Source organism: Anopheles moucheti, chromosome 2 (assembly GCF_943734755.1).
Source record: "Anopheles moucheti chromosome 2, idAnoMoucSN_F20_07, whole genome shotgun sequence".
Classification (NCBI taxonomy): Eukaryota; Metazoa; Arthropoda; class Insecta; order Diptera; family Culicidae; genus Anopheles; species Anopheles moucheti.
Window position 1 is genome coordinate 8,881,549 of NC_069140.1, and position 23,916 is coordinate 8,905,464.

General features: G+C 46.1%; 4 protein-coding genes across 4 annotated transcripts; 2 read left to right on the forward strand and 2 right to left on the reverse strand.

Moving 5' to 3' along the window:
- Nucleotides 1-118: 118 nt before the first annotated feature.
- LOC128297430 (ubiquitin carboxyl-terminal hydrolase 20) lies at nucleotides 119-7,477 on the reverse strand. The gene is made up of 6 exons (XM_053033064.1): nucleotides 6,666-7,477; nucleotides 3,821-6,051; nucleotides 3,477-3,747; nucleotides 3,069-3,398; nucleotides 2,306-2,978; nucleotides 119-2,180 (listed from the first exon to the last, which is right to left on the reverse strand). Exons 1-6 carry the CDS (start codon nucleotides 6,729-6,731, stop codon nucleotides 1,495-1,497), a joined length of 4,257 nt encoding a protein of 1,418 aa, XP_052889024.1. The 5' UTR covers nucleotides 6,732-7,477; the 3' UTR covers nucleotides 119-1,494.
- A 933-nt stretch (nucleotides 7,478-8,410) lies between these two features.
- Nucleotides 8,411-12,409, forward strand: LOC128303894 (PHAF1 protein CG7083). The gene is made up of 5 exons (XM_053040980.1): nucleotides 8,411-8,647; nucleotides 9,644-9,726; nucleotides 9,803-10,410; nucleotides 10,478-10,711; nucleotides 10,810-12,409. The coding sequence occupies exons 1-5, from the start codon at nucleotides 8,578-8,580 to the stop codon at nucleotides 11,201-11,203; spliced, it is 1,389 nt and encodes a 462-aa protein (XP_052896940.1). The 5' UTR covers nucleotides 8,411-8,577; the 3' UTR covers nucleotides 11,204-12,409.
- Nucleotides 12,410-12,513: 104 nt separating this feature from the next.
- Nucleotides 12,514-13,308, reverse strand: LOC128303904 (NADH dehydrogenase [ubiquinone] 1 alpha subcomplex assembly factor 3). The gene is made up of 2 exons (XM_053040993.1): nucleotides 13,187-13,308; nucleotides 12,514-13,120 (listed from the first exon to the last, which is right to left on the reverse strand). The coding sequence occupies exons 1-2, from the start codon at nucleotides 13,243-13,245 to the stop codon at nucleotides 12,610-12,612; spliced, it is 570 nt and encodes a 189-aa protein (XP_052896953.1). The 5' UTR covers nucleotides 13,246-13,308; the 3' UTR covers nucleotides 12,514-12,609.
- Nucleotides 13,309-15,007: 1,699 nt separating this feature from the next.
- LOC128309560 (pneumococcal serine-rich repeat protein-like) lies at nucleotides 15,008-22,668 on the forward strand. Its single transcript, XM_053045984.1, has 11 exons — nucleotides 15,008-15,661; nucleotides 16,344-16,773; nucleotides 16,844-16,976; nucleotides 17,080-17,225; nucleotides 17,414-17,563; nucleotides 17,648-17,818; nucleotides 17,905-17,969; nucleotides 18,028-18,110; nucleotides 18,659-18,863; nucleotides 19,289-19,402; nucleotides 20,257-22,668. Exons 1-11 carry the CDS (start codon nucleotides 15,522-15,524, stop codon nucleotides 22,535-22,537), a joined length of 3,918 nt encoding a protein of 1,305 aa, XP_052901944.1. The 5' UTR covers nucleotides 15,008-15,521; the 3' UTR covers nucleotides 22,538-22,668.
- Nucleotides 22,669-23,916: the final 1,248 nt, after the last annotated feature.

Sequence of the window (23,916 nt, forward strand, 5' to 3'; positions counted from 1 at the left end):
TATAGTGTCTCATATCGCGATATAATTGCCTGATTGTATTTCACACCCGACTCCGGTACTCGGCAATTCGGAAAAATGACGATAATGCGCACCAGTGTTTTAAGTTTTCTTTGGAATTGGTAAACTTTGTAGTTGTTTTATTCATATTTCAATAAGTGCATGCGATTGGAACCCAAAACGCTACAGCATTAACACGGCTCTCAGCCGGCAGCAAATTGCCTCTAACCCCATTTATTCTTAGCACGAGTTTGCTGCACTAACCACGTACGTACTATTCGATCATGAAACGCGTGCGTTTAGCTTAAACTATACACTATACGGCTATACCTCAACCATAGATTTACAGAAATACCATCCCAGAAATGCGTATCACTTCCTTGCGCTTAATCACCCGAATAAGAACTTACAAACGTGTCTCTCGAGACGTGCCGCCGATGTTGAAGTAGAACATTCGAATCTGTTTTTGCAAAAGAACAGTTTTAAATCACAAGTATAAACTAATATAACATCTAAACGTTAATGCTTCCTTTTCTTGGCATCGAATCGATCTAATCCACTACACGCAGTTCGCATGATTCTATCACTTTCCACGTACCACATTCCAAACGGTTGGGGAAGTTTTTCTTCAGAAATTACCCTTAAGCCAAAGACAATCAGCTGTCGACTTCGTGCCTCAGGAGAAAGAAGTTACGATTTACGATAATTGTTTCAATGTAACGTTTGCTTCAACTCTCGTCAACTTCTGATTAGAAGATGTGCTATCCAGGTGTGTTATTGTTAATGTATGTGCATCACTAATTGCTTTTGAATATTTTCTGCGGTTGCATCTGATGGGGTTCATCTTATTTTTGGTTTCAATTTTTCCCCCATACAAGAAATGATCTACAAACACGGGTTTTTGGTCCACGAGAGCTCTCCTGACAAACCCCTTTACATTGGACCACACAAAAACAATACTCAACAAACGAGAAGGAATACGTAGAGATAGTAAGAAACAAACCGGGTAATATAACTAACTTATTGCCAAACAAACAGTGCACAGCTACGAAACTATTGTACATACACGCGTATGCTTGCTAGTTTGAAAAGTTCATTTTAAACATAATCCCTTGTCTAACAATCGTCCAACGAACATAAATGGTTGTTTAAATAAATATCGATATCAACACAAACCCATCGCTGCTTGCTTATCGGCTTAAGCACCATCCATAACGAAGCCCACAACTATGTTTAAAGTAAAACGGTTAATCTAACAATCGTAAAGACGGAGGGCAGTACACGATGAACGAATAAAATGGAATCATTACACGATAAGCAAACACCACAGGGACAATCTGCTTCCACCGGATCCCCTAGAATCAAGAACTAGAAATGAATCATAAAAAGTAACACTCCTTCGTCTACTAACAAGAAATGCAAATCCTTTCTTCCCTCTCAGTTCCGCCCTTTCTCGCTTCATCGTAGCGAGGGAAAGCGGAAACGACGCAACCGTTCTCATTTGACACCTTCGCCATCGCCTGCGACATGCTCACCGACGCCATTGATGGTTAGCGGTATAACCGTAGCACCGTCCTCGATGCTACCATCATCCCCATCAACCATCGTCCCATTCCGCCCACGCCCCCCACTGCTGCCTGTCTTGCGACCGGCCAACTTTTTCATGTACTTCATCTTTAGCTTCCGTCGACCGAAGGACACTCCACCGGCAATCGTCTCCGTCACCGATGCTGTCAGTGCGTCGGAAACGGTCTGGGCCTGATGGCGATGATGTGATCCCTTTTGGCGGGACGACATTTTGGCACTGGAAGTTGTCGATGGCAACGAACTGCTGCCCGTTTTACTGTCATTGTCGTCCTGAAGATATTCATTTGACTCGTGCAAGCTTGTACTGTTCGTTCCCGTGTGATCCGGAGCGTGCGGTTGTGACAGTGTTAGTAGTGACGGGGTTTCGTCCACCGTAGTTTTGCTCCCATCGGCAGGGATCGGGGCCGTATCGGTCGACTGTCCGGTGAACGTTGGAACAGAGGAAGAGCTGGCCATGGAACGAACTCCATTCATACCCGCAGAGGAACCCAACATCGTGTGAAAGGATAATGATTCTGTCCGCGTAATTGTCGAATTAACGTCACTCATATTGTCGCCTCCATTTGAGTAATCGTTTGATGAGCTTTGATATTTGCCTAAAATATAAAATGAGGACATGTTAGAACTGTAAACAACACCACCAAGAGTGGGTAAAGTCGTTGTGACGGACGCAGGAGTTTAATTTTGTTCTAATTGTTACGGTTTATTCTCCTTTTCTTACCTTCGGGACCAAAGAAACCGTTCGCCTTCATCATGCTAGCCCTGTGTCGTCGATCCTTTTTGGTGCCTATTTCCAGATGCTCTACACCGTGTACAGCGGCCGAAACAGCAGCCGTCGCCAGGTTTCCTGAACAATCGCCATTCATCATCGCCGTGGGTATTGCATCCGACTGGTGCTTACCACTGCTCACTGCGTGCTGCTTTCGTTTAAATCCCGTTGGAACCACTTCCGATCCTGTGGTTGATTTCACACCAGCTTCATGACGCCGCAACGAGGTCGCACCAGATTTAGGATGTGATTTCCGCTTCGAACCGTGCGCATTTCCGGCTGTTCCGGACGAGAAAGGGAATGTTTGCTGCTTTGTGGCACTGTGTCCGTCAGTTCCGTCTGCCATTTCACCATCGCTACTATCCTCATCATGATACGCGTCCGTATCCTCAAACGATACGCTTTTCTGAGGTCGTGGACTTGTGATTCCTGCACTGGATGTGGCCACTGTATTCGATAACACTGAATGTTGCGGCTGTTGCTGTGGTGGTGGTGGTGGCGGCGGTTCCGTTACGGTCACTTCAATTGCAGAATCTTGATCCGATTGTTTAGGAACGGTGCTCGATCGTGAATCCGTTGTTGAATATCCTTGTTCCGATACATCCATGGATTCTGAGACCTGCTCCTGAAGAAGACAAAACACCACAAAATACGTGATAAGATACCTTTCTTAGCTGCCATGTCTATCACATTCCACAGCGGTTAGTTATAATACCTTTGGTAGCTGTTGTTGCTGCCTTGTTTGTTCTTCCTGTTGCGAGGCGGCCTGATGCGATGCCGGTGGAGGAACCGGATTGCCTTGCAACACAATTTCCGGACCACCGCCATATATACCGTGGAAAAAGTGCCACAGGTTCGCATTGATCTGCGCATAGTCCGAGAATGGACGAACACAGCGAAGCGGCACACTAGTGTCACCCTGTATGGCGATTGACTTGTTCTGGATCGGTCCCGGATCATCGGTAGTAAGACCACGGGCAAACAGCTGCCATTGTCGGAACCATGCCATGGATATCGCGTAGATTGTAGTCGGTGTATCATTAAACTGAGAAAAACAAGGAGGTCACCAACAACAAAACAAATCAGCTAGGTTACAACGATCTTCCCCTTCATAACACCGTACCTGAAAATCGTCATTGTATGCAGTAAATGTTTCCAGCTCGTAATGTTGCCTCCGGGACAATGTTTCGGCAGCCTTCTTACAGATGTGACACGGAAAGATGTGATTGCACACCGGTCCACCGCCAAATTTTTTGTACAAAAAGTCCCACAGGGCCTGCGGGAATGGCACGACCAGCTTGGAGAAGTGCGACGCCTTGTTCGGTGGAAAGGCACCGTGCGGACAAAGTAACGTCCAATTATCAATCGGTCCCGGTTCAGCGAACGTGTTGAAACTATTAAAAGCAAAAAGAAAACAAGTTTCCATGAGATCCTCCGCAGGAAGTTGGATCGCTGATCGATACATACCGATGAAGCCAGTTGCGCGATACGTAAAATCGAATATCGGATGCGTGCTCTTGCATCGTCAGTAAATTGCTCGCCTGGGCCCGCACCGTGGCCATCTTCGAGTTGTTTTTCCGATAGAACAGCACATACGCCTCGCAACCTTGCACGTGTTCCGGCGTAACCTGCGTGACGAGTTGATCGTCAAACTCGAACCACTTCCCGGTTGGATCGTGTTTCGCGAAGCTCGTGTAGTGTCCACCGCCCACCGTGCCGTGATGACAAATGACCGCACACAGATCGTACGTGGTCACCTCCGAGCGACAATCTTTGTGCAGGTACGGTCTCATGTCGAGACCGTACAGGGGGAAAAGCACCGGGCTGGAAATTTTCGAACTGTACGACAGGTCGTGCCGGAACCGCTTCAAATGCACGCAAAGCATCTCCGGCAGGGCAAGCACACGCGAGTACTTTACACCATTGCGCAGCTTGTTGCATCGTTCGCAGCTGTACATGTTGTCACCCTTCAGTTCGTCCGCACTGAAGAACGCTGCCATACAATCGTGTAGTGTAACGGCCGGTCCCCAGAACCACGAACGTACCCAGCTCCAGAAGGGTGAGTTCCAGAACCACCACAGCCAACTATCCCCATTCACCGGATAGACGGCATCCGAACAGGTAATGCCACTGCTCGTGCTTCCACTCGAGCCACCATTCGGCCCCGCTCCCATACCACTACCGCTCGACCCACTACCACCACTGCTAACCGAAACGGATGAAACGCCCGAACCTGAACCAGACGATCCCATGCCTTGGTGGGTTTGGTGCAGCACCGCCAGATGATCCTTGCCAGGGATCGGCAATGAAAGATCTTGGAATGTTTCCTCACGCGTCGACACACGATCGCACGTGAGACACTGCACCGACGACAGCAGCTTGCCATCGAAAATATCACTAATGATCGATCGTTGGGGCAACTTGTCCTTTGTCGTTGCACCGTCCGAAGGATCACCGCTACCACCTCCACCACCGGTTCCACTTCCTGCGTTGCCCACAGTCCCAATGGTGATACTTGCGGTAGAAACGCTACTCGCGTTCGAACGATTGCTCCCTACGGGCGACTGCTGCCGGATGGAACTGGTACGGATCCGTACTGCTGATACCATTCTTTGGTTTACCTGACCATCACCGGCCGTTCCGGGTGGGCTCGGCGAACGGGATGACAGCTTACGGAAACGTTTGTTGCTGGTAGATAGCTTGGTCGGGGACAGTTGATCATCGGACAGGCTCGATCGTTCCGATACACCACTGTCACACGTTTCGTACTCTCCCTCGGATTGCGAAGGTGACGGTGACGAACAAGGTGAAGGATGCCCATCGGAATGTTCATCGTTCTCATCCACCGTTTCGCGCGATAGCACATCCGGCGGTGGAGGAGCAGTGACTTCCTTCAGTTCCTCGTGCAACTGATCCATAAAGCATCGCAAAAACTCCTGCGTGTCGTGTTGCTGGTACCCACGGAACATTGGATGCACGATCCGGATACCGCACAGTATGCCACTCGGTATGACATACCGCCGGTTCTTGCACCACATCTCTCGGATCAGTTTGTGGTAATGTTTCGCCAATCCAGGTTTCGTAACGGCCGGATTCGTACCGCCGAGCAGATCCGTCTCGAGAATAGCGCCACAGTCGAGAAAGTATCCCGTCAGCGGTGGACTATTGCTTAGGGCTTGCAGGGCCGCATTCATGTAGCACGTGTTGGCCAGATTTTGCAACCCAACCAAACCGTTCCACTTGCCGTGCCGTTCGAAATCATCCTCTTCGCCGCTACTATCACAGGAATCACCAGTCGTCGCGCCACCGTAACCGGACGTTGCTGTCGCACCCGATACTAGCTTGTCCGCGTGCACAATCAACTTATCATTGTTAACGGACGAATAGCGACTAGTATCGCTCGAATCGTTGCTGACAACGGACGTTCGCCGATGGTGGTAGTGATGATGGTGTTGTTGTTGCTGCTGCTGCTGTTGGTGTGGATGTGGTTGCTTTGTGAGGAACAATTCGGATTCGCACAGATAACACCAGACCCGCTGGGACGAGAGGTTCATATGAATGCAGTGCGTCCGGTTCGATTGGAAGTGGATCGTGCTGTGGTCCTTGTACTGTTCCGAGCATCCAATATGGAGACAGTTCTTTTGCAGACATATCCATAGATTTGGTCCATTGGTTTCGCAATCCGTACACGATTCATCCTAAAATTAAAACCGGAGATTATATTAGACAGTGGTTGTTATACATGACCTATATTTGATTTACGAGTGTTTGTGATGTAATTTTGCATAAATTTTCGTATAGCATTCATAAGCAGCAACTTAATTAAGTTTGGAGAATTTTATCTAATTGAAGGCTAAATCACAATCACACCAGCAAAAAACAAGCACCAGACAACCCGCGTACAGACAAATGAATAACGACTACCACCACCGTACAAAAGGCAATGAATCGTCAAATTAGTAATGCACAAAGGAGCACATGAACCGAGTCTGTTTTGCATATTTTTTGTGCTAATCTACGAGTGAAGCTCCTCAACATGACCCTTCAAAGGCGACTGAGCACAGGATAGACACCACATCGCTACCCTTATTTCCTGCCTAAAATCCGATAAAAACAAACTTCATTTTGCCTTATTGGATGTTTTAAAACAAAAAAAAAAGCTGTTTTCTTTCAACCCGACATGGGAGAGCAGCTAGAATTTTTCATCCAAGTAGGACTCCTTTGTTTATAACGAAACGACAACAAAAACGATCTCTTGACACAAGTCGCTACAAAAACATAGCCGTGCATAAGGGTGGGGATCGTAACATACCTTTTTCAGCTTGCACAACTCCACCAGCGAGAGCTGCACGATGTTGTGCAGGTGAGCGCATTTCATCGCTGCAGTTTTGGGGCCACGCTGGTGAGCCCTTGCAATGCTCGTTGCAGTATCCGAAGGTACCAAGAGTACCGGACCGTCTCTAGCGTCTCTGTACAAGGTACAGCATGCGAACGCTCACAAGCGAAGACAGATGAATAATTCTTCCTGCCGACCGACCACTTAATGTACACCACCTTGCTTTAGACGCTGTCGCTGATTATTAGCACCGTTTCATCCGGACGGTCTGGGTTTAGTGCCTTGTGGAAGAAGGTAACGGGTGGGCCCGGAGCTGGTGCTTTGGTCAACTCGGTTCAAACGTATCGCCTTATGTAATGCAGCTGGTAGTCCTACTACTTTCTTCTGCTCTGTGTACGACTCATGCACGGATGCAAGAGTCACGAGTCGGTACGATGTAGGCGATCCTGCAGAGGAGGTGGGCTTACGAAACATAACATAACACGGTGCAGCATTGATAGAACATTATTCACCACGCATGGAGGCAGAGTGCGGTGGCACTTGATGGATTTCTTTGCCCGCCGATGTACCCTCTTTCGGTCGCTAATCTCACTTCACGTACAAACGCAATTAGGACGGGTTTAGCGATTTAACCAATGTGTAGCGATGCTGTTGCCTGTTTTATCAGATCTAGTAGGTCGGCTATTTTCTCAGTCTCACGGAAGCACGCAAAATCAGCCACGATGGGATTATCGCGCTCGTATCTCTTCGGGATTTTTTGGATACCACCTCGATGATATCATCGAAATCAGCCTTGGGAAACAATTCTGATACGATCGATTTTGATACGCACTGGATATCCTGGAAACACGTACAACTTTCCTATGAGTCTTTACGGTGGTATTTACTTGTCTTTTCGTTTCGGAAAAGAAGCTCGCTGCGGAATGTGACGTTTGCAGCCAACCTAGCTCACGGCGATGTTTACGTTGTCGACGATCGTGTTTGCCGTATCCGCGGTGACGATCGATGCTCAGTAAGAAGTTAAAAGCACAAACAAAACTCAAATCACGCGCTTGGACACTGTCTTTAGACACCGATCAATATGTGCCATCATCGATCGGTTGTCGATGGGGCAGTTTGCATGCACTTTTTGCTGCGAAATGCTTGAAATTTATTGCGCAAACAGACTGCTACTGCTGTTCTTCAAGTGGGGCAGGTCTTGTTGAAGCACTCGGGTACTACGTTCGCGGGCTCAGTTCAGCTCGGATGCGTTCGGTCACAGAAAGGACGCTATAATCACTCACATAGACCATAAGAATATGGTATACGCTCGAGCTGACCGTGCAAAATTGGTAAAATATGATGAGATACGATTTTACACCATCCCCTTCTGCACCATTTTCTTCGTTGACAATTCGCTCACTGACAGATGCACCACGATGCCCAACGCGCATTTCTGACAGGCGTACGTTGTTCCGGGACCGATAGGCAGATTGTATCATACCGGCCGAGATATTGATTTATGCTCAGTGCTATGGTATTGTGACAAAAGAATAATATTTTCTCTGTTTATGTCATCAGGAAAATAAATCAAATTAGGATCAATATACTGCCATCCTTTTGGGGCTGCTATGTACACCTTGGCCCAGCACAAAAGGACGATTCACAACCCAAATGTCAGTTGGTGATGCTTTCATTGACTTGTCAAATCGTTCCAGCCTGAACCGAACTGCGCACGAGACCTTGTTTGAGTGTGTAGCATTAAAAACAAAGAAAACTGCGTAAAAGAGTTACGAAGTGTGAAAAAATCCGTTTTGCTGTGTTTTCTTCGTGCCAGTCGTGAAAAGAATAGTGCTTTCTACATCTACAATCTGTTGTTTTGCTGTTCACTTACATCCCTCACAGTACGATGCTCGATCTCGAAGTTACTCCAGAGCGTTCGCTCGGTTCGACCACCGAGAATTGGGAATTTGTTCTCGGTAAGCACCCCCCAAAGCAACAGAACTCCCTGCATCTGAGCGAATGATGAAACACAAAATTGAGTGTGTGGTGGGCGCGGGTGTGTAATACAAATTCGATTCGCTTTGTGGATGGCAACTGTTGTTTGCGTTGTTTGGTCAGCCGTTGTTACTTTATGATTAATTAAATTTTCCCTATACGTGCGAGTTATCCAACGAATAAAACAAAAGAGAGCATAAAAAATGTCCTCCAATTACCAGACGCGATAGGAAAGACCTCACTCCTTACGCAGCTTTTGTTGACACCAAAAGCGTAGTACACCATCCATTTTGCGATCCACTCTCCGCCGTGCCAAGCAGAGTGACCTTGGAAAGGGAAGGCGAAGAGCAAAAATATTCAACTGCGTTCCCAAATTGACCCATTCGTCGATCATTCGCGAAAGCAAAACCATTTGCTTCGCAGTTCGCATTTTCCCATTTTTCCATCCGTATGCGTATACCCACAGTGTATTCCTTTTGTTGTGTGTTGTTTCTTCTTTTACTTGGTAAGCTGCTGTTGGGTTGGGACATGTCGTGTGTGTGTGTGTGAGAATGGGGGGGAAGAATGGTGTGATCGCGCGTGTGTATGGTGAAAAAAGCTCCCTCCTACACTGTGTAAAAGCGCGTCATACGCATCCATCAGATGGAACCGTTTTGGGTGTAGTGGTAAAACATGCACGCTGAATGTGTTGCTTCTCACCAACACTAGGAAGTGGAATCAGCTGACAGTATGTTTGAGATTGCGTGATGAACACAAGAAGCAAAATAAACAACACAGCTGCGCGATATCGCGCTAGCTAGTTTTTTTTGTTTTCTCTGTTTTTTCATCTTGTTTTCTGTTTGTTTCAATGCGGAAGTCGATTCTTATCGGTTTTAAGCATAAATGAGGACTGTTTGTCTTCTATTTTCTTTGTATGCCTTTAAATTGATCATTGTTAATTGAAGATTTCAATTTTGTACTATATTTGTTACTTTCAGGAATGCATTTTTCTCAAGCAGTTGCCATCATACAGTCTCAAGTAGGAATAATAAAGGGTGTACAGGTGCTTTATTCTGATACGGTAAGTGCTGTACCGTGCTTGATCTATCGCCTGGCCATAATTAACACACAATTGTTCTGATTTTCTCGTTTTATAGAATCCGCTCAACGTAGATATAATCATAAATATGCCCCAGGATGGTATCCGCCTAATATTCGACCCGGTACAGCAGCGGTTGAAGACGATCGAAGTTTTTAACATGAAGCTGGTCAAGCTAAAGTACTGCTCAATGCCGTTCAACTCGCCGGAAGTTGTGCCATCGATCGAGGAGATAGAACATTCTTTCGGTGCCACGCATCCGGGTGTGTACGATGCCGCCAAGCAGCTGTTTGCGTTACACTTCCGAGGGTTAAGCTTCTACTTCCCGGTCGACAGCAAGCTGCAGCCCGGTTATGCTCACGGGCTCGGTTCGCTGCACTTTCCCAGCGGTGAATCACCGGTCGTTTCCAAAATGGCCATCTACTCGGGCGTGAACGTGATTGACAGTCGTCCACCGCCACTGCCGCTCTCCTGCTACCATCAGCAACTGTACCTCGAGGCGACCACCGTGCTGCGCAGTGCACACGGCACGCGCGGGCTCCGGTTGCAGCTGTACACCGAAGGATCGATCCGAACGCTGGAACCAAGGAAACAGTGCCTAACGCGGGAAATACTGTTCGGCGACAGTTGCCAGGATGTGGCGAGCAATCTTGGTGCGCCGTCGAGGTATGCGACCAGAAATTTTGATTGATCAAATACCCAGATACGCTTCCTAACGATCGTTTATTTTTAGGGTATTTTTCAAAAGTGAAGATAAAATGAAAATCCATTCCCCGAGCGCCCACCGACGTGTTCAGTCGAAGCGGAGTGACTTCTTCTTCAACTACTTTACCCTCGGCATCGACGTGCTGTTCGATGCGCGCACGCACAAAACGAAGAAAATCATCATGCACACGAATTTCCCGGGCCATTACAACTTCAACATGTACCATCGGTGTGAGTTTCAGCTGGAGTTGGCAGCGGACAAGTAAGTGGACAAGTTATGTTTTACTAGCTTTTGCGCTATCGAGCATAAGTGTATGATTGAGTTTGTTCTAATTTTGGGTTGTTTGGTCCACTTTTCAGAGTGACTGAAGATGCCCCATTGGATGCACCTGTTACGATAACGGCCTATACCAAGTGGGACGCAATAGCGTCCCGGTTAGCACCGGCCGAACGGCCTGTTGTGTTGCATCGCGTCGGTTCGACCAATACGGCGAACGTGTTCGGTTCGACGTTCAGCTACGGGTACCAGGATATCATTTTTGAGGTGATGCCAAACAATTATATCGCCTCGGTAACGCTCTACCAACCGGCCACGCCGTACCATGTGGCCGACTGGAACACCACCACTATCACGGGGCACATCGGTAGCAGCAGTAGCACCGGCAGCAACACAGCACCCAGCAGTAGCAGTGGTCGCAACGTTTTGCTGCATGATGCCAAGCCAAATCAGGCCAACATTCGCATTACCGCATGACCGATGTCGAGTCGAAGCGGTGAAAGAAAACCCGGTGGCGACCACCGACAAACTGGCCTGTAAGTTGTTGTTCACCGTTTTATCACACATCGGCTTTAGAATCGCCACCGGCCATTCAGCATAGCATCACCTCTCGCTCTCACGCTCATCCCGTATAGTACGAGTAAGAAACACAAAAAAAAACATTGAACTTAAAAAGGCGAATTCAATCGAAAGCACCAGATTATGGGCATAATATTAATAACGTGTATTTAAATCACCCTTCATTATTGCATCGCATAATCCCTCCCACTGCATTCGCTGCAATCACTAAGTAAATGCTCCTCTCTTCCTTTTTGGGGTTGTTGTTTTTCGTTACCCTTGTGGTGGGTCGAAAGGAAAGGGGGATCACAGTGAACAGTGATCAATTGTGTCCTAATTATTCTTTGCTCCCTTTTTTGTCATTATTTTCGGTTAATTCCTTTTTTTTCTACGTGCATATACAAACATAGATATATAAAGGTTAGGATACGTCAGAACGAATGCAATGAAGAAGTTTCAAGCGGTTTTTGTTCGTTACACCTGCGCTGCAACTGTGTCATGATCCGTTGCTTGTATTCAATTAGGGAAAGGGACGGGGGGGTATCTGTTGTAGGTCGTGAACGCGTGCGTTTGTTTTACACGAGTCTTACACCTAGGTAGAATGTACGAGCGGATCTAGTTGATTACTAATTCCAATTTATCGAATAGCTTTAAGACCCGTTGCTGCATAACAAAAACAACCACAACAACAAAAAAAGTTAAAAAGCTGGAAAACACATAAGCTAAGGGTGATAAAACATGTAAAAATGGCAGACAAAAACAACAAAAAAAAACAAGGAATCAAAACAACAAAAAAATCAACTATACTACCAAAAATGTACGTAAACAGTGTAAAAAACAACAACGTTTCTAGTGCTGTGTAAGACGGAAGAGTAAATACTACATATGGGACACGTCCTGTAGTATCGGACCCTAGGCTGGCGCCGCAGATTGCTTCTTCATGATTAAACCATCATCGGTAGTGCAGTGCGGATAACGCCGTCCTGTGAGAGGCATGTGGGTGCGAAAGATTAGAAACGAAAACAAAAAAACACCGAACCGCCGGAAAGCGATAATTGTGATTTAAAATATCTTTTTATGAATGTGTAAAAAGATACCATAAAAACATTAAAAAAGAAAGAAAATAAAAAATAGATTTATTATAAGTAAGGACTCTTAAATATGGGATTGTTGTTTTGTTTTGTTCTGTGATACGAAAACAAATCGATACAAGAATTCAATGAGGTGTTCTCTTCTACGCTGGAAATGGTACTATCTTTATTATGTACAGAAACTCATGTATTCACTCTCTCATCATTGGTTGTTAGGCCCTTACCTGGAGGAGCCTATTTGTCCGTTACCTCAAACGATCGACTCATCGATATCTGTTTGCGCATCAAATCATCCTCATTTACACGCATCGTAATCGGAGGGATGAGTGCCGCGGCAACGACACGATTCTCCGCGTTAAGGAAGTTAAACGTCGAACAGGCCTGCTCTGTGCCGAGCACTTCCACGTTAATCTTGTAGCGCTTCATAAAGTCGATGATCTTTTTAGAGAAAGCGGGCGTTATCGTGTGATCACCGATTCCCACCACGAGCACGTCAATTTTCGGCTCAATCGCACAGAACAAACATAACGACTGGTCGTTTATGTCCTCATGACTTTCAACGTTCCACGAGAGCACCGTGCGGGAGAAGATGGCCATCGGACCGATCACGACCATATCGTTGTTCAGCCGGAAGCCAAACTGGCTGTAGGAGTTGATCATGAGCCCGGCGTCTGCCTCCTTGTTCAGGATCGTAATCGATGTTTTGCCATCGCTTTCGTATGTCGACCGGCGCGCCAGCGATGTGCTGTTCCAAAGTACAGAATCATTACATAAACCACTTCGGTACAGTTGGTGCTTTCCGTCCACTTACCAGATATTTCTTCGCAACGATTGATGAGCAATTCTGCCCAGTCCCTGAAGGACGTTCATGGTTTTAATAGTATTTCAAGCAGTACTATTGAACAAGGGGCACCGTGCACGATTGCGTTGATTTGAGTAATGTTTACAAATTGTGGTGGACTGTCAAGGCAAAAGTTCACAGCTGATGTTTTTATTTTCGAATTGTCATTGTGTTGTTTTTGGAAGGAATATTTCAATTTATAAACCTCACAAAACGCCTATTGTACTACACAAATTGGTTCCATAACTTTAGCTGAGTTGTGTCTTTCTAAGTTTTGTTTGCCAGGCGAAAAAAGGCCGAATAAAAACTAATTTTTCATTTGAATCTGACAGCTTGTTTTGACAACTTGCGACTTCAAATTCGAATCGCTGTGTGCGTGTGTATGCGGGCAAAAGGAGTACGCGTGCAAGAAAGCAGAGTAGGCAGCAGCGCATATAGCTGTTTTTCTACGTTTTTCCTGGCAAATACCGCTTCTCTTCTGCCTGGTCGTCACCGTTTTCACGTTTAGCTTGAAGAGAAAAGTGCATCCGTGTGATGTTGGTGAAACATTGCCATTGCAGTTCGGCGGTACACGGCTAGTGCGTTGCTGTCGTGCAACCAAAATGACAAATCGATTGCAAGTGCGTGTGGGCTAGAAAACGAAGTGAATAAACGAGCTCTTAACTGTTCCAAGTAAAGTAGCTAAATCACACAACTCCACGTAGTGCGGCAAAGCAAAAACAGCCTACTGTTGTTTATTTCTGTAGCTTGAAATCCGAGTAAAACCCGTGTGTAAAACAGGTGCTCCCAACTGGTGTAAGCATTCGGAAAAAGGGGCTCGTAGAGCGATAAACATTGATTTTATTGCACACCATATTCGGAACGAGTGAAAGGACGTGAAAACGTGAACGCCATCGATCATGGGCCTCATTCACAAAAACCGATTGATGGTTGGGGTTGTGTGTGATGTGTCGTGGGCAACGTAAAGGTCGGTGCTCCAGAAAAGCTCGAACGGTGTTTTCCATTTGCTGCCCCCGGACAGTTCCCCGTTTTCTTGCCCCGGTGGAAGATGGTTAATGAATGTGGCATGCTTCCGGGCTCCCGGGAAGAGGCAATGTGGGTCAGATGAGTTGTAAAAGTAGGGCTTAGGCAACGACGGGGGTAGTTGAAGGTGGAAAACGTAGACAAACGTGGAAAACACCAATGAGAAAGGCTGTGCAGACGAAGCGACATCTCTTTTGGTGTTGCTGATAAAAGATTGTAATAAAAAACGATGACAGGTGCATGAGCAGCAAACAACAGAAGTGGCGGATACATTGGCGCATATGACATTAGGAAGTCAAGCAACATAAGATAAGACTCCCGTTTACTAGTGCATGCGATTGGTGAGAGTGATTTGTTTGATAGTGGCCGCTGATACGTACTTCCTTCCGTTGGGGCAATATCTATGTTGGCGACGCCTACTATTACCACCACTAGGCAATACGTCCTGTTCTTGGCAGCAAAGTAGCACAGCATTGCTTTCATTAACGTTTCCAGGCAGGCCGTGGCGGTGTGAAGTGACATTAATCGGTGCAAACCGCTCTCTTTCACGGCAAATTACTCCATGGCGACCTTTCGCCGTCTGCCATGAATAAGACGGGGTGGTAACTAGTGAAAATATAATCATTTTCCTACCTAACAGCATTCCAACGGCATAAACTAAAGACAACGTTAGCGGGAGAAAGGTGTTTTGTGAATTGATGTGGTGTAGAGTGTGCAGTGCAAAACAAGAGCAACATCACCGTAAACAGTTTTCATTATTAAAAAAAATCGTTGAAATATATACGCACATCATCTGAATGTGACGATGCCCCCTCCCAACACGTTGGTCAAAATGTTAAGTGGCACAATTATGCGTGCTCGTCGGGTGTGAGTCGGAACTTCATCAGCCAAAGGGTGATTAAAACCAGTCGAGGCTATGGTTCCCTTATACGTCGGATCTAAGGAGGCGTCTGCGGAAGCCGTACGGAATGACGTCCGGGAGGAAGCATCGTACTATGAATAATAATAAATTGTCGGACGGAAATCAGCTAGCGCCTAATGGTCACTGGAGTTGCTAGCTCCGGTCCATACCAGACTGTTGATCGTAGGTAAAGCATTGCTCAATGATGGCATCTTTCCAGTTCTATCAACAAACTCAGCAACGAATACAGTGACGACAGCGAACAAACCGTGTTTAATATCAATTATTTCGGTCCAGCGAGAAAGAACTCCAATTCGATAGGAGTTTGAAGCTCAGAAAGAAAGCTCTTTAGCGAAGAAAACGCATCTTTAATTGCCAAACATGGACGAAGAAGCATTGATAGCCCGGGCGAAGGAGGAACGGGAAAAGATATTCCAGCGCTACGACATGGGCCGGGAACCGGGAGCCGAGATCGACCCGTGGGAGGATCCCAAATTTCAAGTGTACCAACAGACGGATAGGTAAGCACGGAAAGGGTTTCCGGTTTTGGCAAATGCAAATAGCCATGACAACTAACGCTTTACATCGATGCCTACTTCATTGTTTATTGCAACGTTTTTGTGCTGCGTGCGGCACACGCGAGAGATGGTTGGGAAATGGTTTCGACAGAGTACAGAGGCGTCCAAAGGCACACAGAGGCGTTTCGATATGTGCTCGGTCTGTATTTGGTGAGCTGTAATACACATTCACCCACAACTCCCACGGGGAGGTTGAATAAACATCTGTGGGTGAAGAAGGCAGAACTGCGTGGGCTGAGTTGATTGCCTTGGTAAAGTCTGCAGTGTAAATATAGCAGCATAGAGGAAACCACAAGAATACGTACCTTATGCAACAGTTTCACTGCCTCCAGAATTGATTTGTGTCCCGAAATGACACAGTTTCATTTCACAATCCGCCTTCAGGAAGATGAAAATTTTTCTATAATGAGAATTTATCTACGATGTTCATGATGTTGTAGAATAGAGTTTAGAATGCCTACATTCCTGTAGGATGATGTGGTTGATTCTAGTACGGCAACCGTGGTTATTAGACTTTCACTATATGAAGACATCGAGATAAAGATATCATGTAACATATGTTGTCTTTATATGCTCCACAATTCTAACGTACTCCTACTAATACCTTTCCCGCATTGTTTCACAGGTACGGATTCATCCATAACGAACAGTTACCGGAAAAACGGAGACCCCAAGAATCGAAAGCTTTGCAGATCGAACAGGGACGGGAGAAGAAGTGGGTGAAGCTGCTTGGCCTTTCACAACCATACAAACGACCTTGGGACGATAAAGCGGTACAGGCGAAGGTCCGAAAACGTGTGTTCAAAGGAATACCGGAGAAGTTACGCGGCAAGATCTGGTGTAAGCTGCTCAATATCGAACAGGTGATGGAGACCAAGAAGAATAAGTACGAGGAGATGCTCAAGCTTGCACGCAACTGGAGTACGGAGGCAAGGCAGATTGACAAGGACGTGAATCGACAGTTTCGGGACCATATCTTTTATCGTGAGCGTTACAGTGACCGGCAAAGGAGTCTATTCAATGTACTGGTAGCGTACAGTATGTACAATTCAGAGGTATGGAACGATTGGCTAGGATTTTAAGGAATGTGTAGATTTGAACTGTTACCTTCCCATCATCTCGTAGGTCGGCTACTGCCAAGGAATGTCTGGTTTGGCCGGAGTGCTGCTGATGTACATGGAGGAGGAGCAAGCGTTCTGGGCGCTAAGTGTCCTGCTGGCAGATACCAAGTTCGCCATGCACGGCCTGTTCATTGAAGGTATGTTGCAATTCATATTTCATCCCGGTGGCGGCGGGGTTTGAGTGTTTGTTTCTCCGTACTGCGAGCTAATCGTTGCACATTGACATCGTTCTTTTTGCAGGCTTCCCAAAACTGACCCGTTTTCTAGCACATCACGACAAAATCATAACCAAATTCATACCAAAGCTTAAGAAACACTTCGACCAGTGCAATCTTGACTCGATCCTGTACTCGTTGAAATGGTTCTTTGTTGTGTTTATCGAAAGGGTACGTGTGTGGCGTGTGGTGTAGGAGCTGCATCTCTGTACGCTTCAGCATCTAATTATATGTCTCTGTTTCACGTTTGTTTCTCTATCTCTCTCCTTCTCTCTCTGCATCTGTGTCGTCGGGTGTGTGTTTTGTCCCATTGCTACTGATGCTTGTGTGCCATCGGCGGTTGTATTGCCGCCATGCAGATACCGTTCAGCTTATGCTTACGCGTCTGGGACATTTATCTGCTCGATGGGGAAAAGGTGGTCACGGCCATGGCCTATAACATACTACGTATGCACAGACATAATATACTTAAGCTACGCGATATGGATCAAATTGTGCAGTACATCCAGGTAAAGTGTTGCTTTTCCATTGAGGATTAATTTTGTATTCAATTATAATCATTTTTATATATCATAATTTTTACTTTATTCTAGACGCGACTATGTGATGACTTTGGATACGATGACGACGCGGTGATTAAAAGCCTCGAACAATGCATGGAGGAGCTACGCAAAGCTGGCTTAGAGTTGCCACCGCCACCAAGTGAAATTGAACTTCCGAAAAATGAGTTCGGTATATTCGTGGAACCAACAGCTGCTGCGCAGGTATTTCCATAGGAGATGCGGTGTTGCGAACAATATTGTAACATAATGATGGTACTCTACTAATGTACGATCCATTTTCCTTTTAGATTGGCCGACGAAAGCAAGAGTTTACCGAAACGGAGAAGGATGTGACGGAAACAGTAAAATTAAAGTAAGTGCTTCAAATTTTACCACTATTTCGAATATATACTAATGTATCTTCGTTTTAGGCGAGAAATAACTGAACAGGAAATTGCGAATCACAACCGAATCGCAAACGCTCCTGGAGGTTCCACCAAACAGTTGAACAAAGGTAAGCATATGCTACACATGTCCCGGAGAAGATCGTTTTGTTTGGACACGTTTGATACAAAAGTGTACACCATTTATGATGCTTTTCACAAATCTTTGAATATGTTTGATGGAGTATTCACGCAATAGTAACAAGCGTGCGTTTTTCTGTTTCATTTCCCTCCAAAACACACGCGCAGTATTACCTCGGGTTTGCATTTGAGGAGCGTTGCATTACGATAGCCTCTTGTGTTTCTCTGTTCGTACCTATCGGATGCCTATTTGAGGGCTATGATAGACCTGGAGAGGTGTGTACCTAGAATCTTTCCATTGCGTTGCTTTTATATTTCATCTCACGTATTTAAGAAGAGCATCACGAGTCAAATGTATAATTCAGCTGAACCTGCATATGATAGTGTGTAGCCGCACTCTGCACCAAAGCTTTAAAGCAAAACGGAGAAATTGAAACGAACCTCAACCGATACTGTTTTTACTGCCAGCACTGTTTGGGACACAGATGAAAATGAATGACTAACACCCATTCTCATGCACGTCCTTTCTTTACTACAGTACACGTTCCAGAATCGGAGGATGGAGGATCGCTTCTGGGTAGCTCTCGCAAATCGCTTGCCGATACATCGGTTACATCTACTGCTGATTTGAGTGTGCTTTCCGGCGCTCAAAGCCAACGGTCCCAACAAGCGTTCGATTTCTGCGTCGACGATCAGAACGTAATCCGAAGCGAGGATGAAGGTGACGGCGAAAGTAGCCCGGTGTAAGTAATTTCCTTTATCCATTTATGCTTTATCCGTTTGAACAGTTAGTCGCCACATCATTACCTGCTAATAGCCTAACCGCTAGAGCAATCCCCCTGACCCTTGCGGGATATGTATCAGCTCGTAGATCATGTTTAGCTATTATTCATTCCTTAGACGATCATGGTTTTCTTTTATGTTTTCACATCATCGTAGTGTGTACGTGTATGTGTTTTATGTGCGCGCTGTGCCAAAGACGCTACCCTTTTTTATCGACTAAATGGTAAAATAGTCGATGTTTGCCGTCTGATAGTTCGCTACGAAAGCGCAGTTGTGTTGTAGTTTCGTGTTGATGAAACGTTACAGTCGCCTAAGGAGTGTAATAATATGCCTATTCTTTGTACCCGTTTTTCCTTCCTCTTCCTAAGACCTGGTTTTGTTTCAGATCAAAGCGAAAACATTCGACAGTGCCATCGGCGTCGCCTGGTACCGCAAGTAGTACCACGTACGCCACCGCCTCCACCTCCACGACGAGGCCGGTCAGGTTTAGAAGTGCAACGTAAGTTAAGTCTGTGTGTGTGTTTTTGGTAGTCTGCGTCGTGCATGCAAGCTACCACTGCTGTACCATAGGGATAGGAGGAGCGTAAGGCTATCCTTCTGCGATCGGTAATTGGTTTTCGCATCCTCTCCGCACGGGATTACTCGGACTTTGTACAGAAAACGGTTGATGATGGTAGCGATACTTTCGTTTGGTTCACGTTAACTATTGTACATAAGTTGCTGTTATTTGTATTCACATTGCCGCCTGTTTGTTCAATGTTGCAGCCGTTTCTGTTGCATTTGTTATGCTTTTCTAGGTTTGCAGAAACCTAATTCTATATCAATCTACTAGAATTTCCAAGAGGTCGCTTTGGAATGTCATAAGAGTTTTAAACGATCAAAATTTCTTTTATGATATAATATACTACATAAAGATAGTTTCTGTACATACAAATTATGGAAATTGAAATGAATTTGTAGACAGTTTATATTTTTCGCTAGCAATTACATAGTATATGGCTGTTTTATTCTGTTATATATTAGTAACTTTGTTTATTAACGTTTATTTAACATTTTTTTCTATGTTTTATTGAATTCCACGAAGAAAGAAGAGGATATTTTTAGTCTTAACAAATGTACAACATCACAAAAGCACACCATAAAGGCTGTCATAGCGCAGCTTGCAGGAGCGTTTCCAGGGAAACATGACTGTATGAAATGCACTGGGCACTTTAATCTGATGATTTGTATCGGCAAAATCTCACATCGTTATGTATTAAATAACTGCAGCTACAACTGATAACCACTTATATACTCTTGAAAATGTTGATGCGATAATGGTGACTTATGAGCTTTACTGTTTCTTCTTTAAAGATCCGCAATCGGTGCAACGAGTGTGGTAGAGCGCAGTCCTTCGGCCCAGCAGTTAATGACTCCACGAGCGATGTCTCCGCAAGATGTAGTCCGCATTTACGTACCACCGGCCCCACCGGAAGAGGTACGAAAGTCAACAGTAGGCCGCTCAAGAACATCCGCTGTTGCGAACAATCACGATAGGACGACAAACCACTCGGACGTGGCTGGTGGAAATGGAACGGGACAGCGTCGTCGTGATCGTTCCTCACGCACGAGCTACAACGACGAGGATGAGGATGACGAATCGAAAACACGCCGCAACAGTGAAATCGATCTCTACCTTCAGCAATCGATACACAGAGCATCGTCCGGCACTGTGTTGGGCAATGGCAATGTACCAGCGTCCGGGTATGGTAGTGCAAAGTATTCCGACTTCACCAGTGGGGATTTTCAGAGCCATCAGCAACCGTCACTCCCTCCATCGGTACCCTTGTCTCCTTCAGCGTCCCAGACCAATTACGCATCGAATGGGCGTTCCACCTCGTCGTCCCGGCGTGGCAGTATGTCACGGAAGTCGCCCGCTCCAACGCTCGACAGCGAATTCATTATCGAGTGTAGTCACTTGAAGAATCGAAAATACGTGCCACCACCGGATCATCACAGCAGCCACAACAGTTTGGTACTGAGCGTTGGCGGTGGTATCCCGCCGTACGGTAGCCGCAACGGATCGGAGTCCAACATTCATCGGATGACATCGTTCGAGGAATTGGCTAAGGCGAAACTGCAGCATCATCTGTCGGGAAGCGGTGGAAGTGGCGCAATCACTGGTAGTAGTAGTAGTTTACTAAGAAGCGGCACCGAGGACTATTACGCCGTACGACAAACGGTGTTGGTAACGAAGGTGGCATCGTCCTCCACACACAATCGTATGGCGCGCAGTGAAATCTATGAGTCGATCGAAAGCAGGGAAGAATCACACTATGATAGTCCGCGTCAGCGACAACAACACCCAACCGATACGACATCCGATCGGTACGATGGCACCACCGGTGGTTCAATGCACAAAAGCTCACGCGGCCATAAGAGTGACTACAACATACAGTACCGTAACCTGTCGCAGCAGGGAGGCACCGTTGCCGGTGGTCCCACTTCACCGCTGAGTGACGGTGAATGCGTTGAATATCGTCCGTTTAAGTCGTCATCCCGGCAAAACAGTGGCAACGATAGCTCTCCGTTTGATTACGATCCATTGCCAACGGATGGCGGTTCGTCGGACGGTCCGCTGAATGTGTCCATGGACAGGTACAATCGATTCTATAACAATGAAGAAGAGGACGATGAAGATTTAGGGCTTGAGCGAGACAACACATTGAATGGTGCTGCGGTGCCGACCACTTACCGTCATCGGGAAGATGAAGACAAGCTGTTGACGAAATCGTCTGACGATTCCTCCACAAGTCCCCCACCGCAAGCATCATCCGGCCGTCCTTCACAGTTGCCTCAATACCAGCGGCAACAAGTGGGCTCAACTTCCGGTACGGGCAGTCACCAACGGCAACGGCCCCGCCAAAGAATACCATCGTCAACAAGCCCGTCCCACATACAGCATCAAAATGGAACAACGCCAACCAACGAAATGGTTCCGCTTTTACCGGTGTCTCCATCGAGCAACAATAGCACAATGTCCGGAAGGAAGGGTTACCCCGCCCCGATGATGCACTCTGACGGTACCACATCAGCTCCGGCTCCCCCATCGTCGTCCATTCCTGTCAGTAGTGTGAAGCGCAAGTATTCTACCGAATCGTCCTCACACATGCCTGTGGCCGGTTCGTCCACTACCAGCACTCCAACCGGCACACGACGCCGTGGTTCGAATGCATCGGCCAACGCTATGTCTTCACCGGTCGGGGTTAATTCGCGCATTCCGGTTGGTATGAAATCGCCCACATCGCCCACATCGCCCACCGGTTCGCTGCAGGGTTCGTTCCGATCCGGCATACCTACACAAAAGTCCTCCCGGCTGCCCACGTCTAAAGCACCGGACGTTGGTGAACGTTTGCCCCAGTACCAGTACGGTACGGCCTCCGGGCCATCATCGTTAGCACTGTCGCCACCGGCTTCGGCATTTCAAAGGGCCGGACCCGCACAAGGATCGGCCGGGTCGGGCGTATACTCAAGCAATCGGTTAGGATCGTCCCGGTCCGCGCATCAAATACAGTCGGATCGAGACTCGAATAAGATTCGCATCCAGATTAATCCATCACAATCGTACAGCAGCAGCAGCACGACGGGTGGTTAAATTGGATGTCCTACTCCTTAGCTTATGTAGTAAGCCAATCGAATAGCGAAGCGATATTTTATGATTTTTTTTATTTAAACAATAGGCACACCAATTGACCGAGTTATCGCGAACAAGGTGAAATGAGAGCTTTAGCAGTAAGAGAAGAAAAGGGATTTTGTTCTTATTCCATGCGGGATTATTCCGACCCGATAGCCCAAACCAATTCCCTGATTAGTATTTTGCTGCATATAAGAATTACTTCAATCCCGAATAATCGAACCCGTTTTTGTTCGACACTGCTTAACCGACTCGTTGAATGCATTCCATGTGACCATTCGCAATATGAACGTGAATTATCGTACCTTTATTTTAGCTACTACTTCACTAGCTGCGTCTTGCAACATCGTTATAGGCTTAACAACTTTTTCTCCCGCAATGCAATCGAGTTCCAAGTTTCCAATCATTCATCAACGTTTCTCGTTTGCAAAGCAACAACGAATAGCAATTGAGCTTAATATATATGTGCATCGTTTTAATCCCTGCCTTTATAGTTGCAAAAGGAATAATATTTAAAAGAGAAGGTCGTTTCATTTCGCGAGTTTAGAGTATGTTTCCAGCTAAGCAATGAAACGCGAGTGCACAGAAACAGAAGAGAAAGTTACAAGTTACAAGGCGGACAATATCGGATAATATACATACTGTGCGCGATAATCACTCGATCGATAATGCGTATGTTAATGACAAGATTTTTATTGGAAACAGAACCGGAAGCAACAAACTATCCATGATGTGTTTATCACCAGAGTTTGTATTTGAATTCAATTAGTCCCCCGCTCTCAATACGCTTTCCCCCCCAAAAAACATGATGGATGATGCACATGGCGCATGTCGTTCGCCAGTAGATGACCAATAGGGTTATAGGGTTCGAAGAGGGGCACAACAATCGAAACCGTTCCAAACTAATACGATTAAGCGCCCAATGGAAGTATCGAATACAATTCGAACCGGTTAAAATATGCATTTAATGTTAGCGCTCGAAATACAATATACGGAAACAATCGTTACAAAACCGCCAATAGTTGTTTAGACTGTAAAATACGAATACCGGGTGTGGGGGTTTTGTGTATATGTAAATGTGCGTGGTTGTGTATTGGCGTGCGTGTGTGTGTGTTGGTAGTTTGTAACTCGTTAGCCAAGGAACTAACTCGTGCCGCCGTTGGTTCATTCTGATCCATCCTTTTGCCTTAGGCGCGGGGTGGATAACAACAACGCGAAAAAACTAAACAGATGCTAGTATATATATACATAAATATATAATAACTCCTCTCCACATACAAATACCAAAATAGCAACATAAAATCGAGCTAAATGGAATCGAAATGCCGAATCGTATGAGT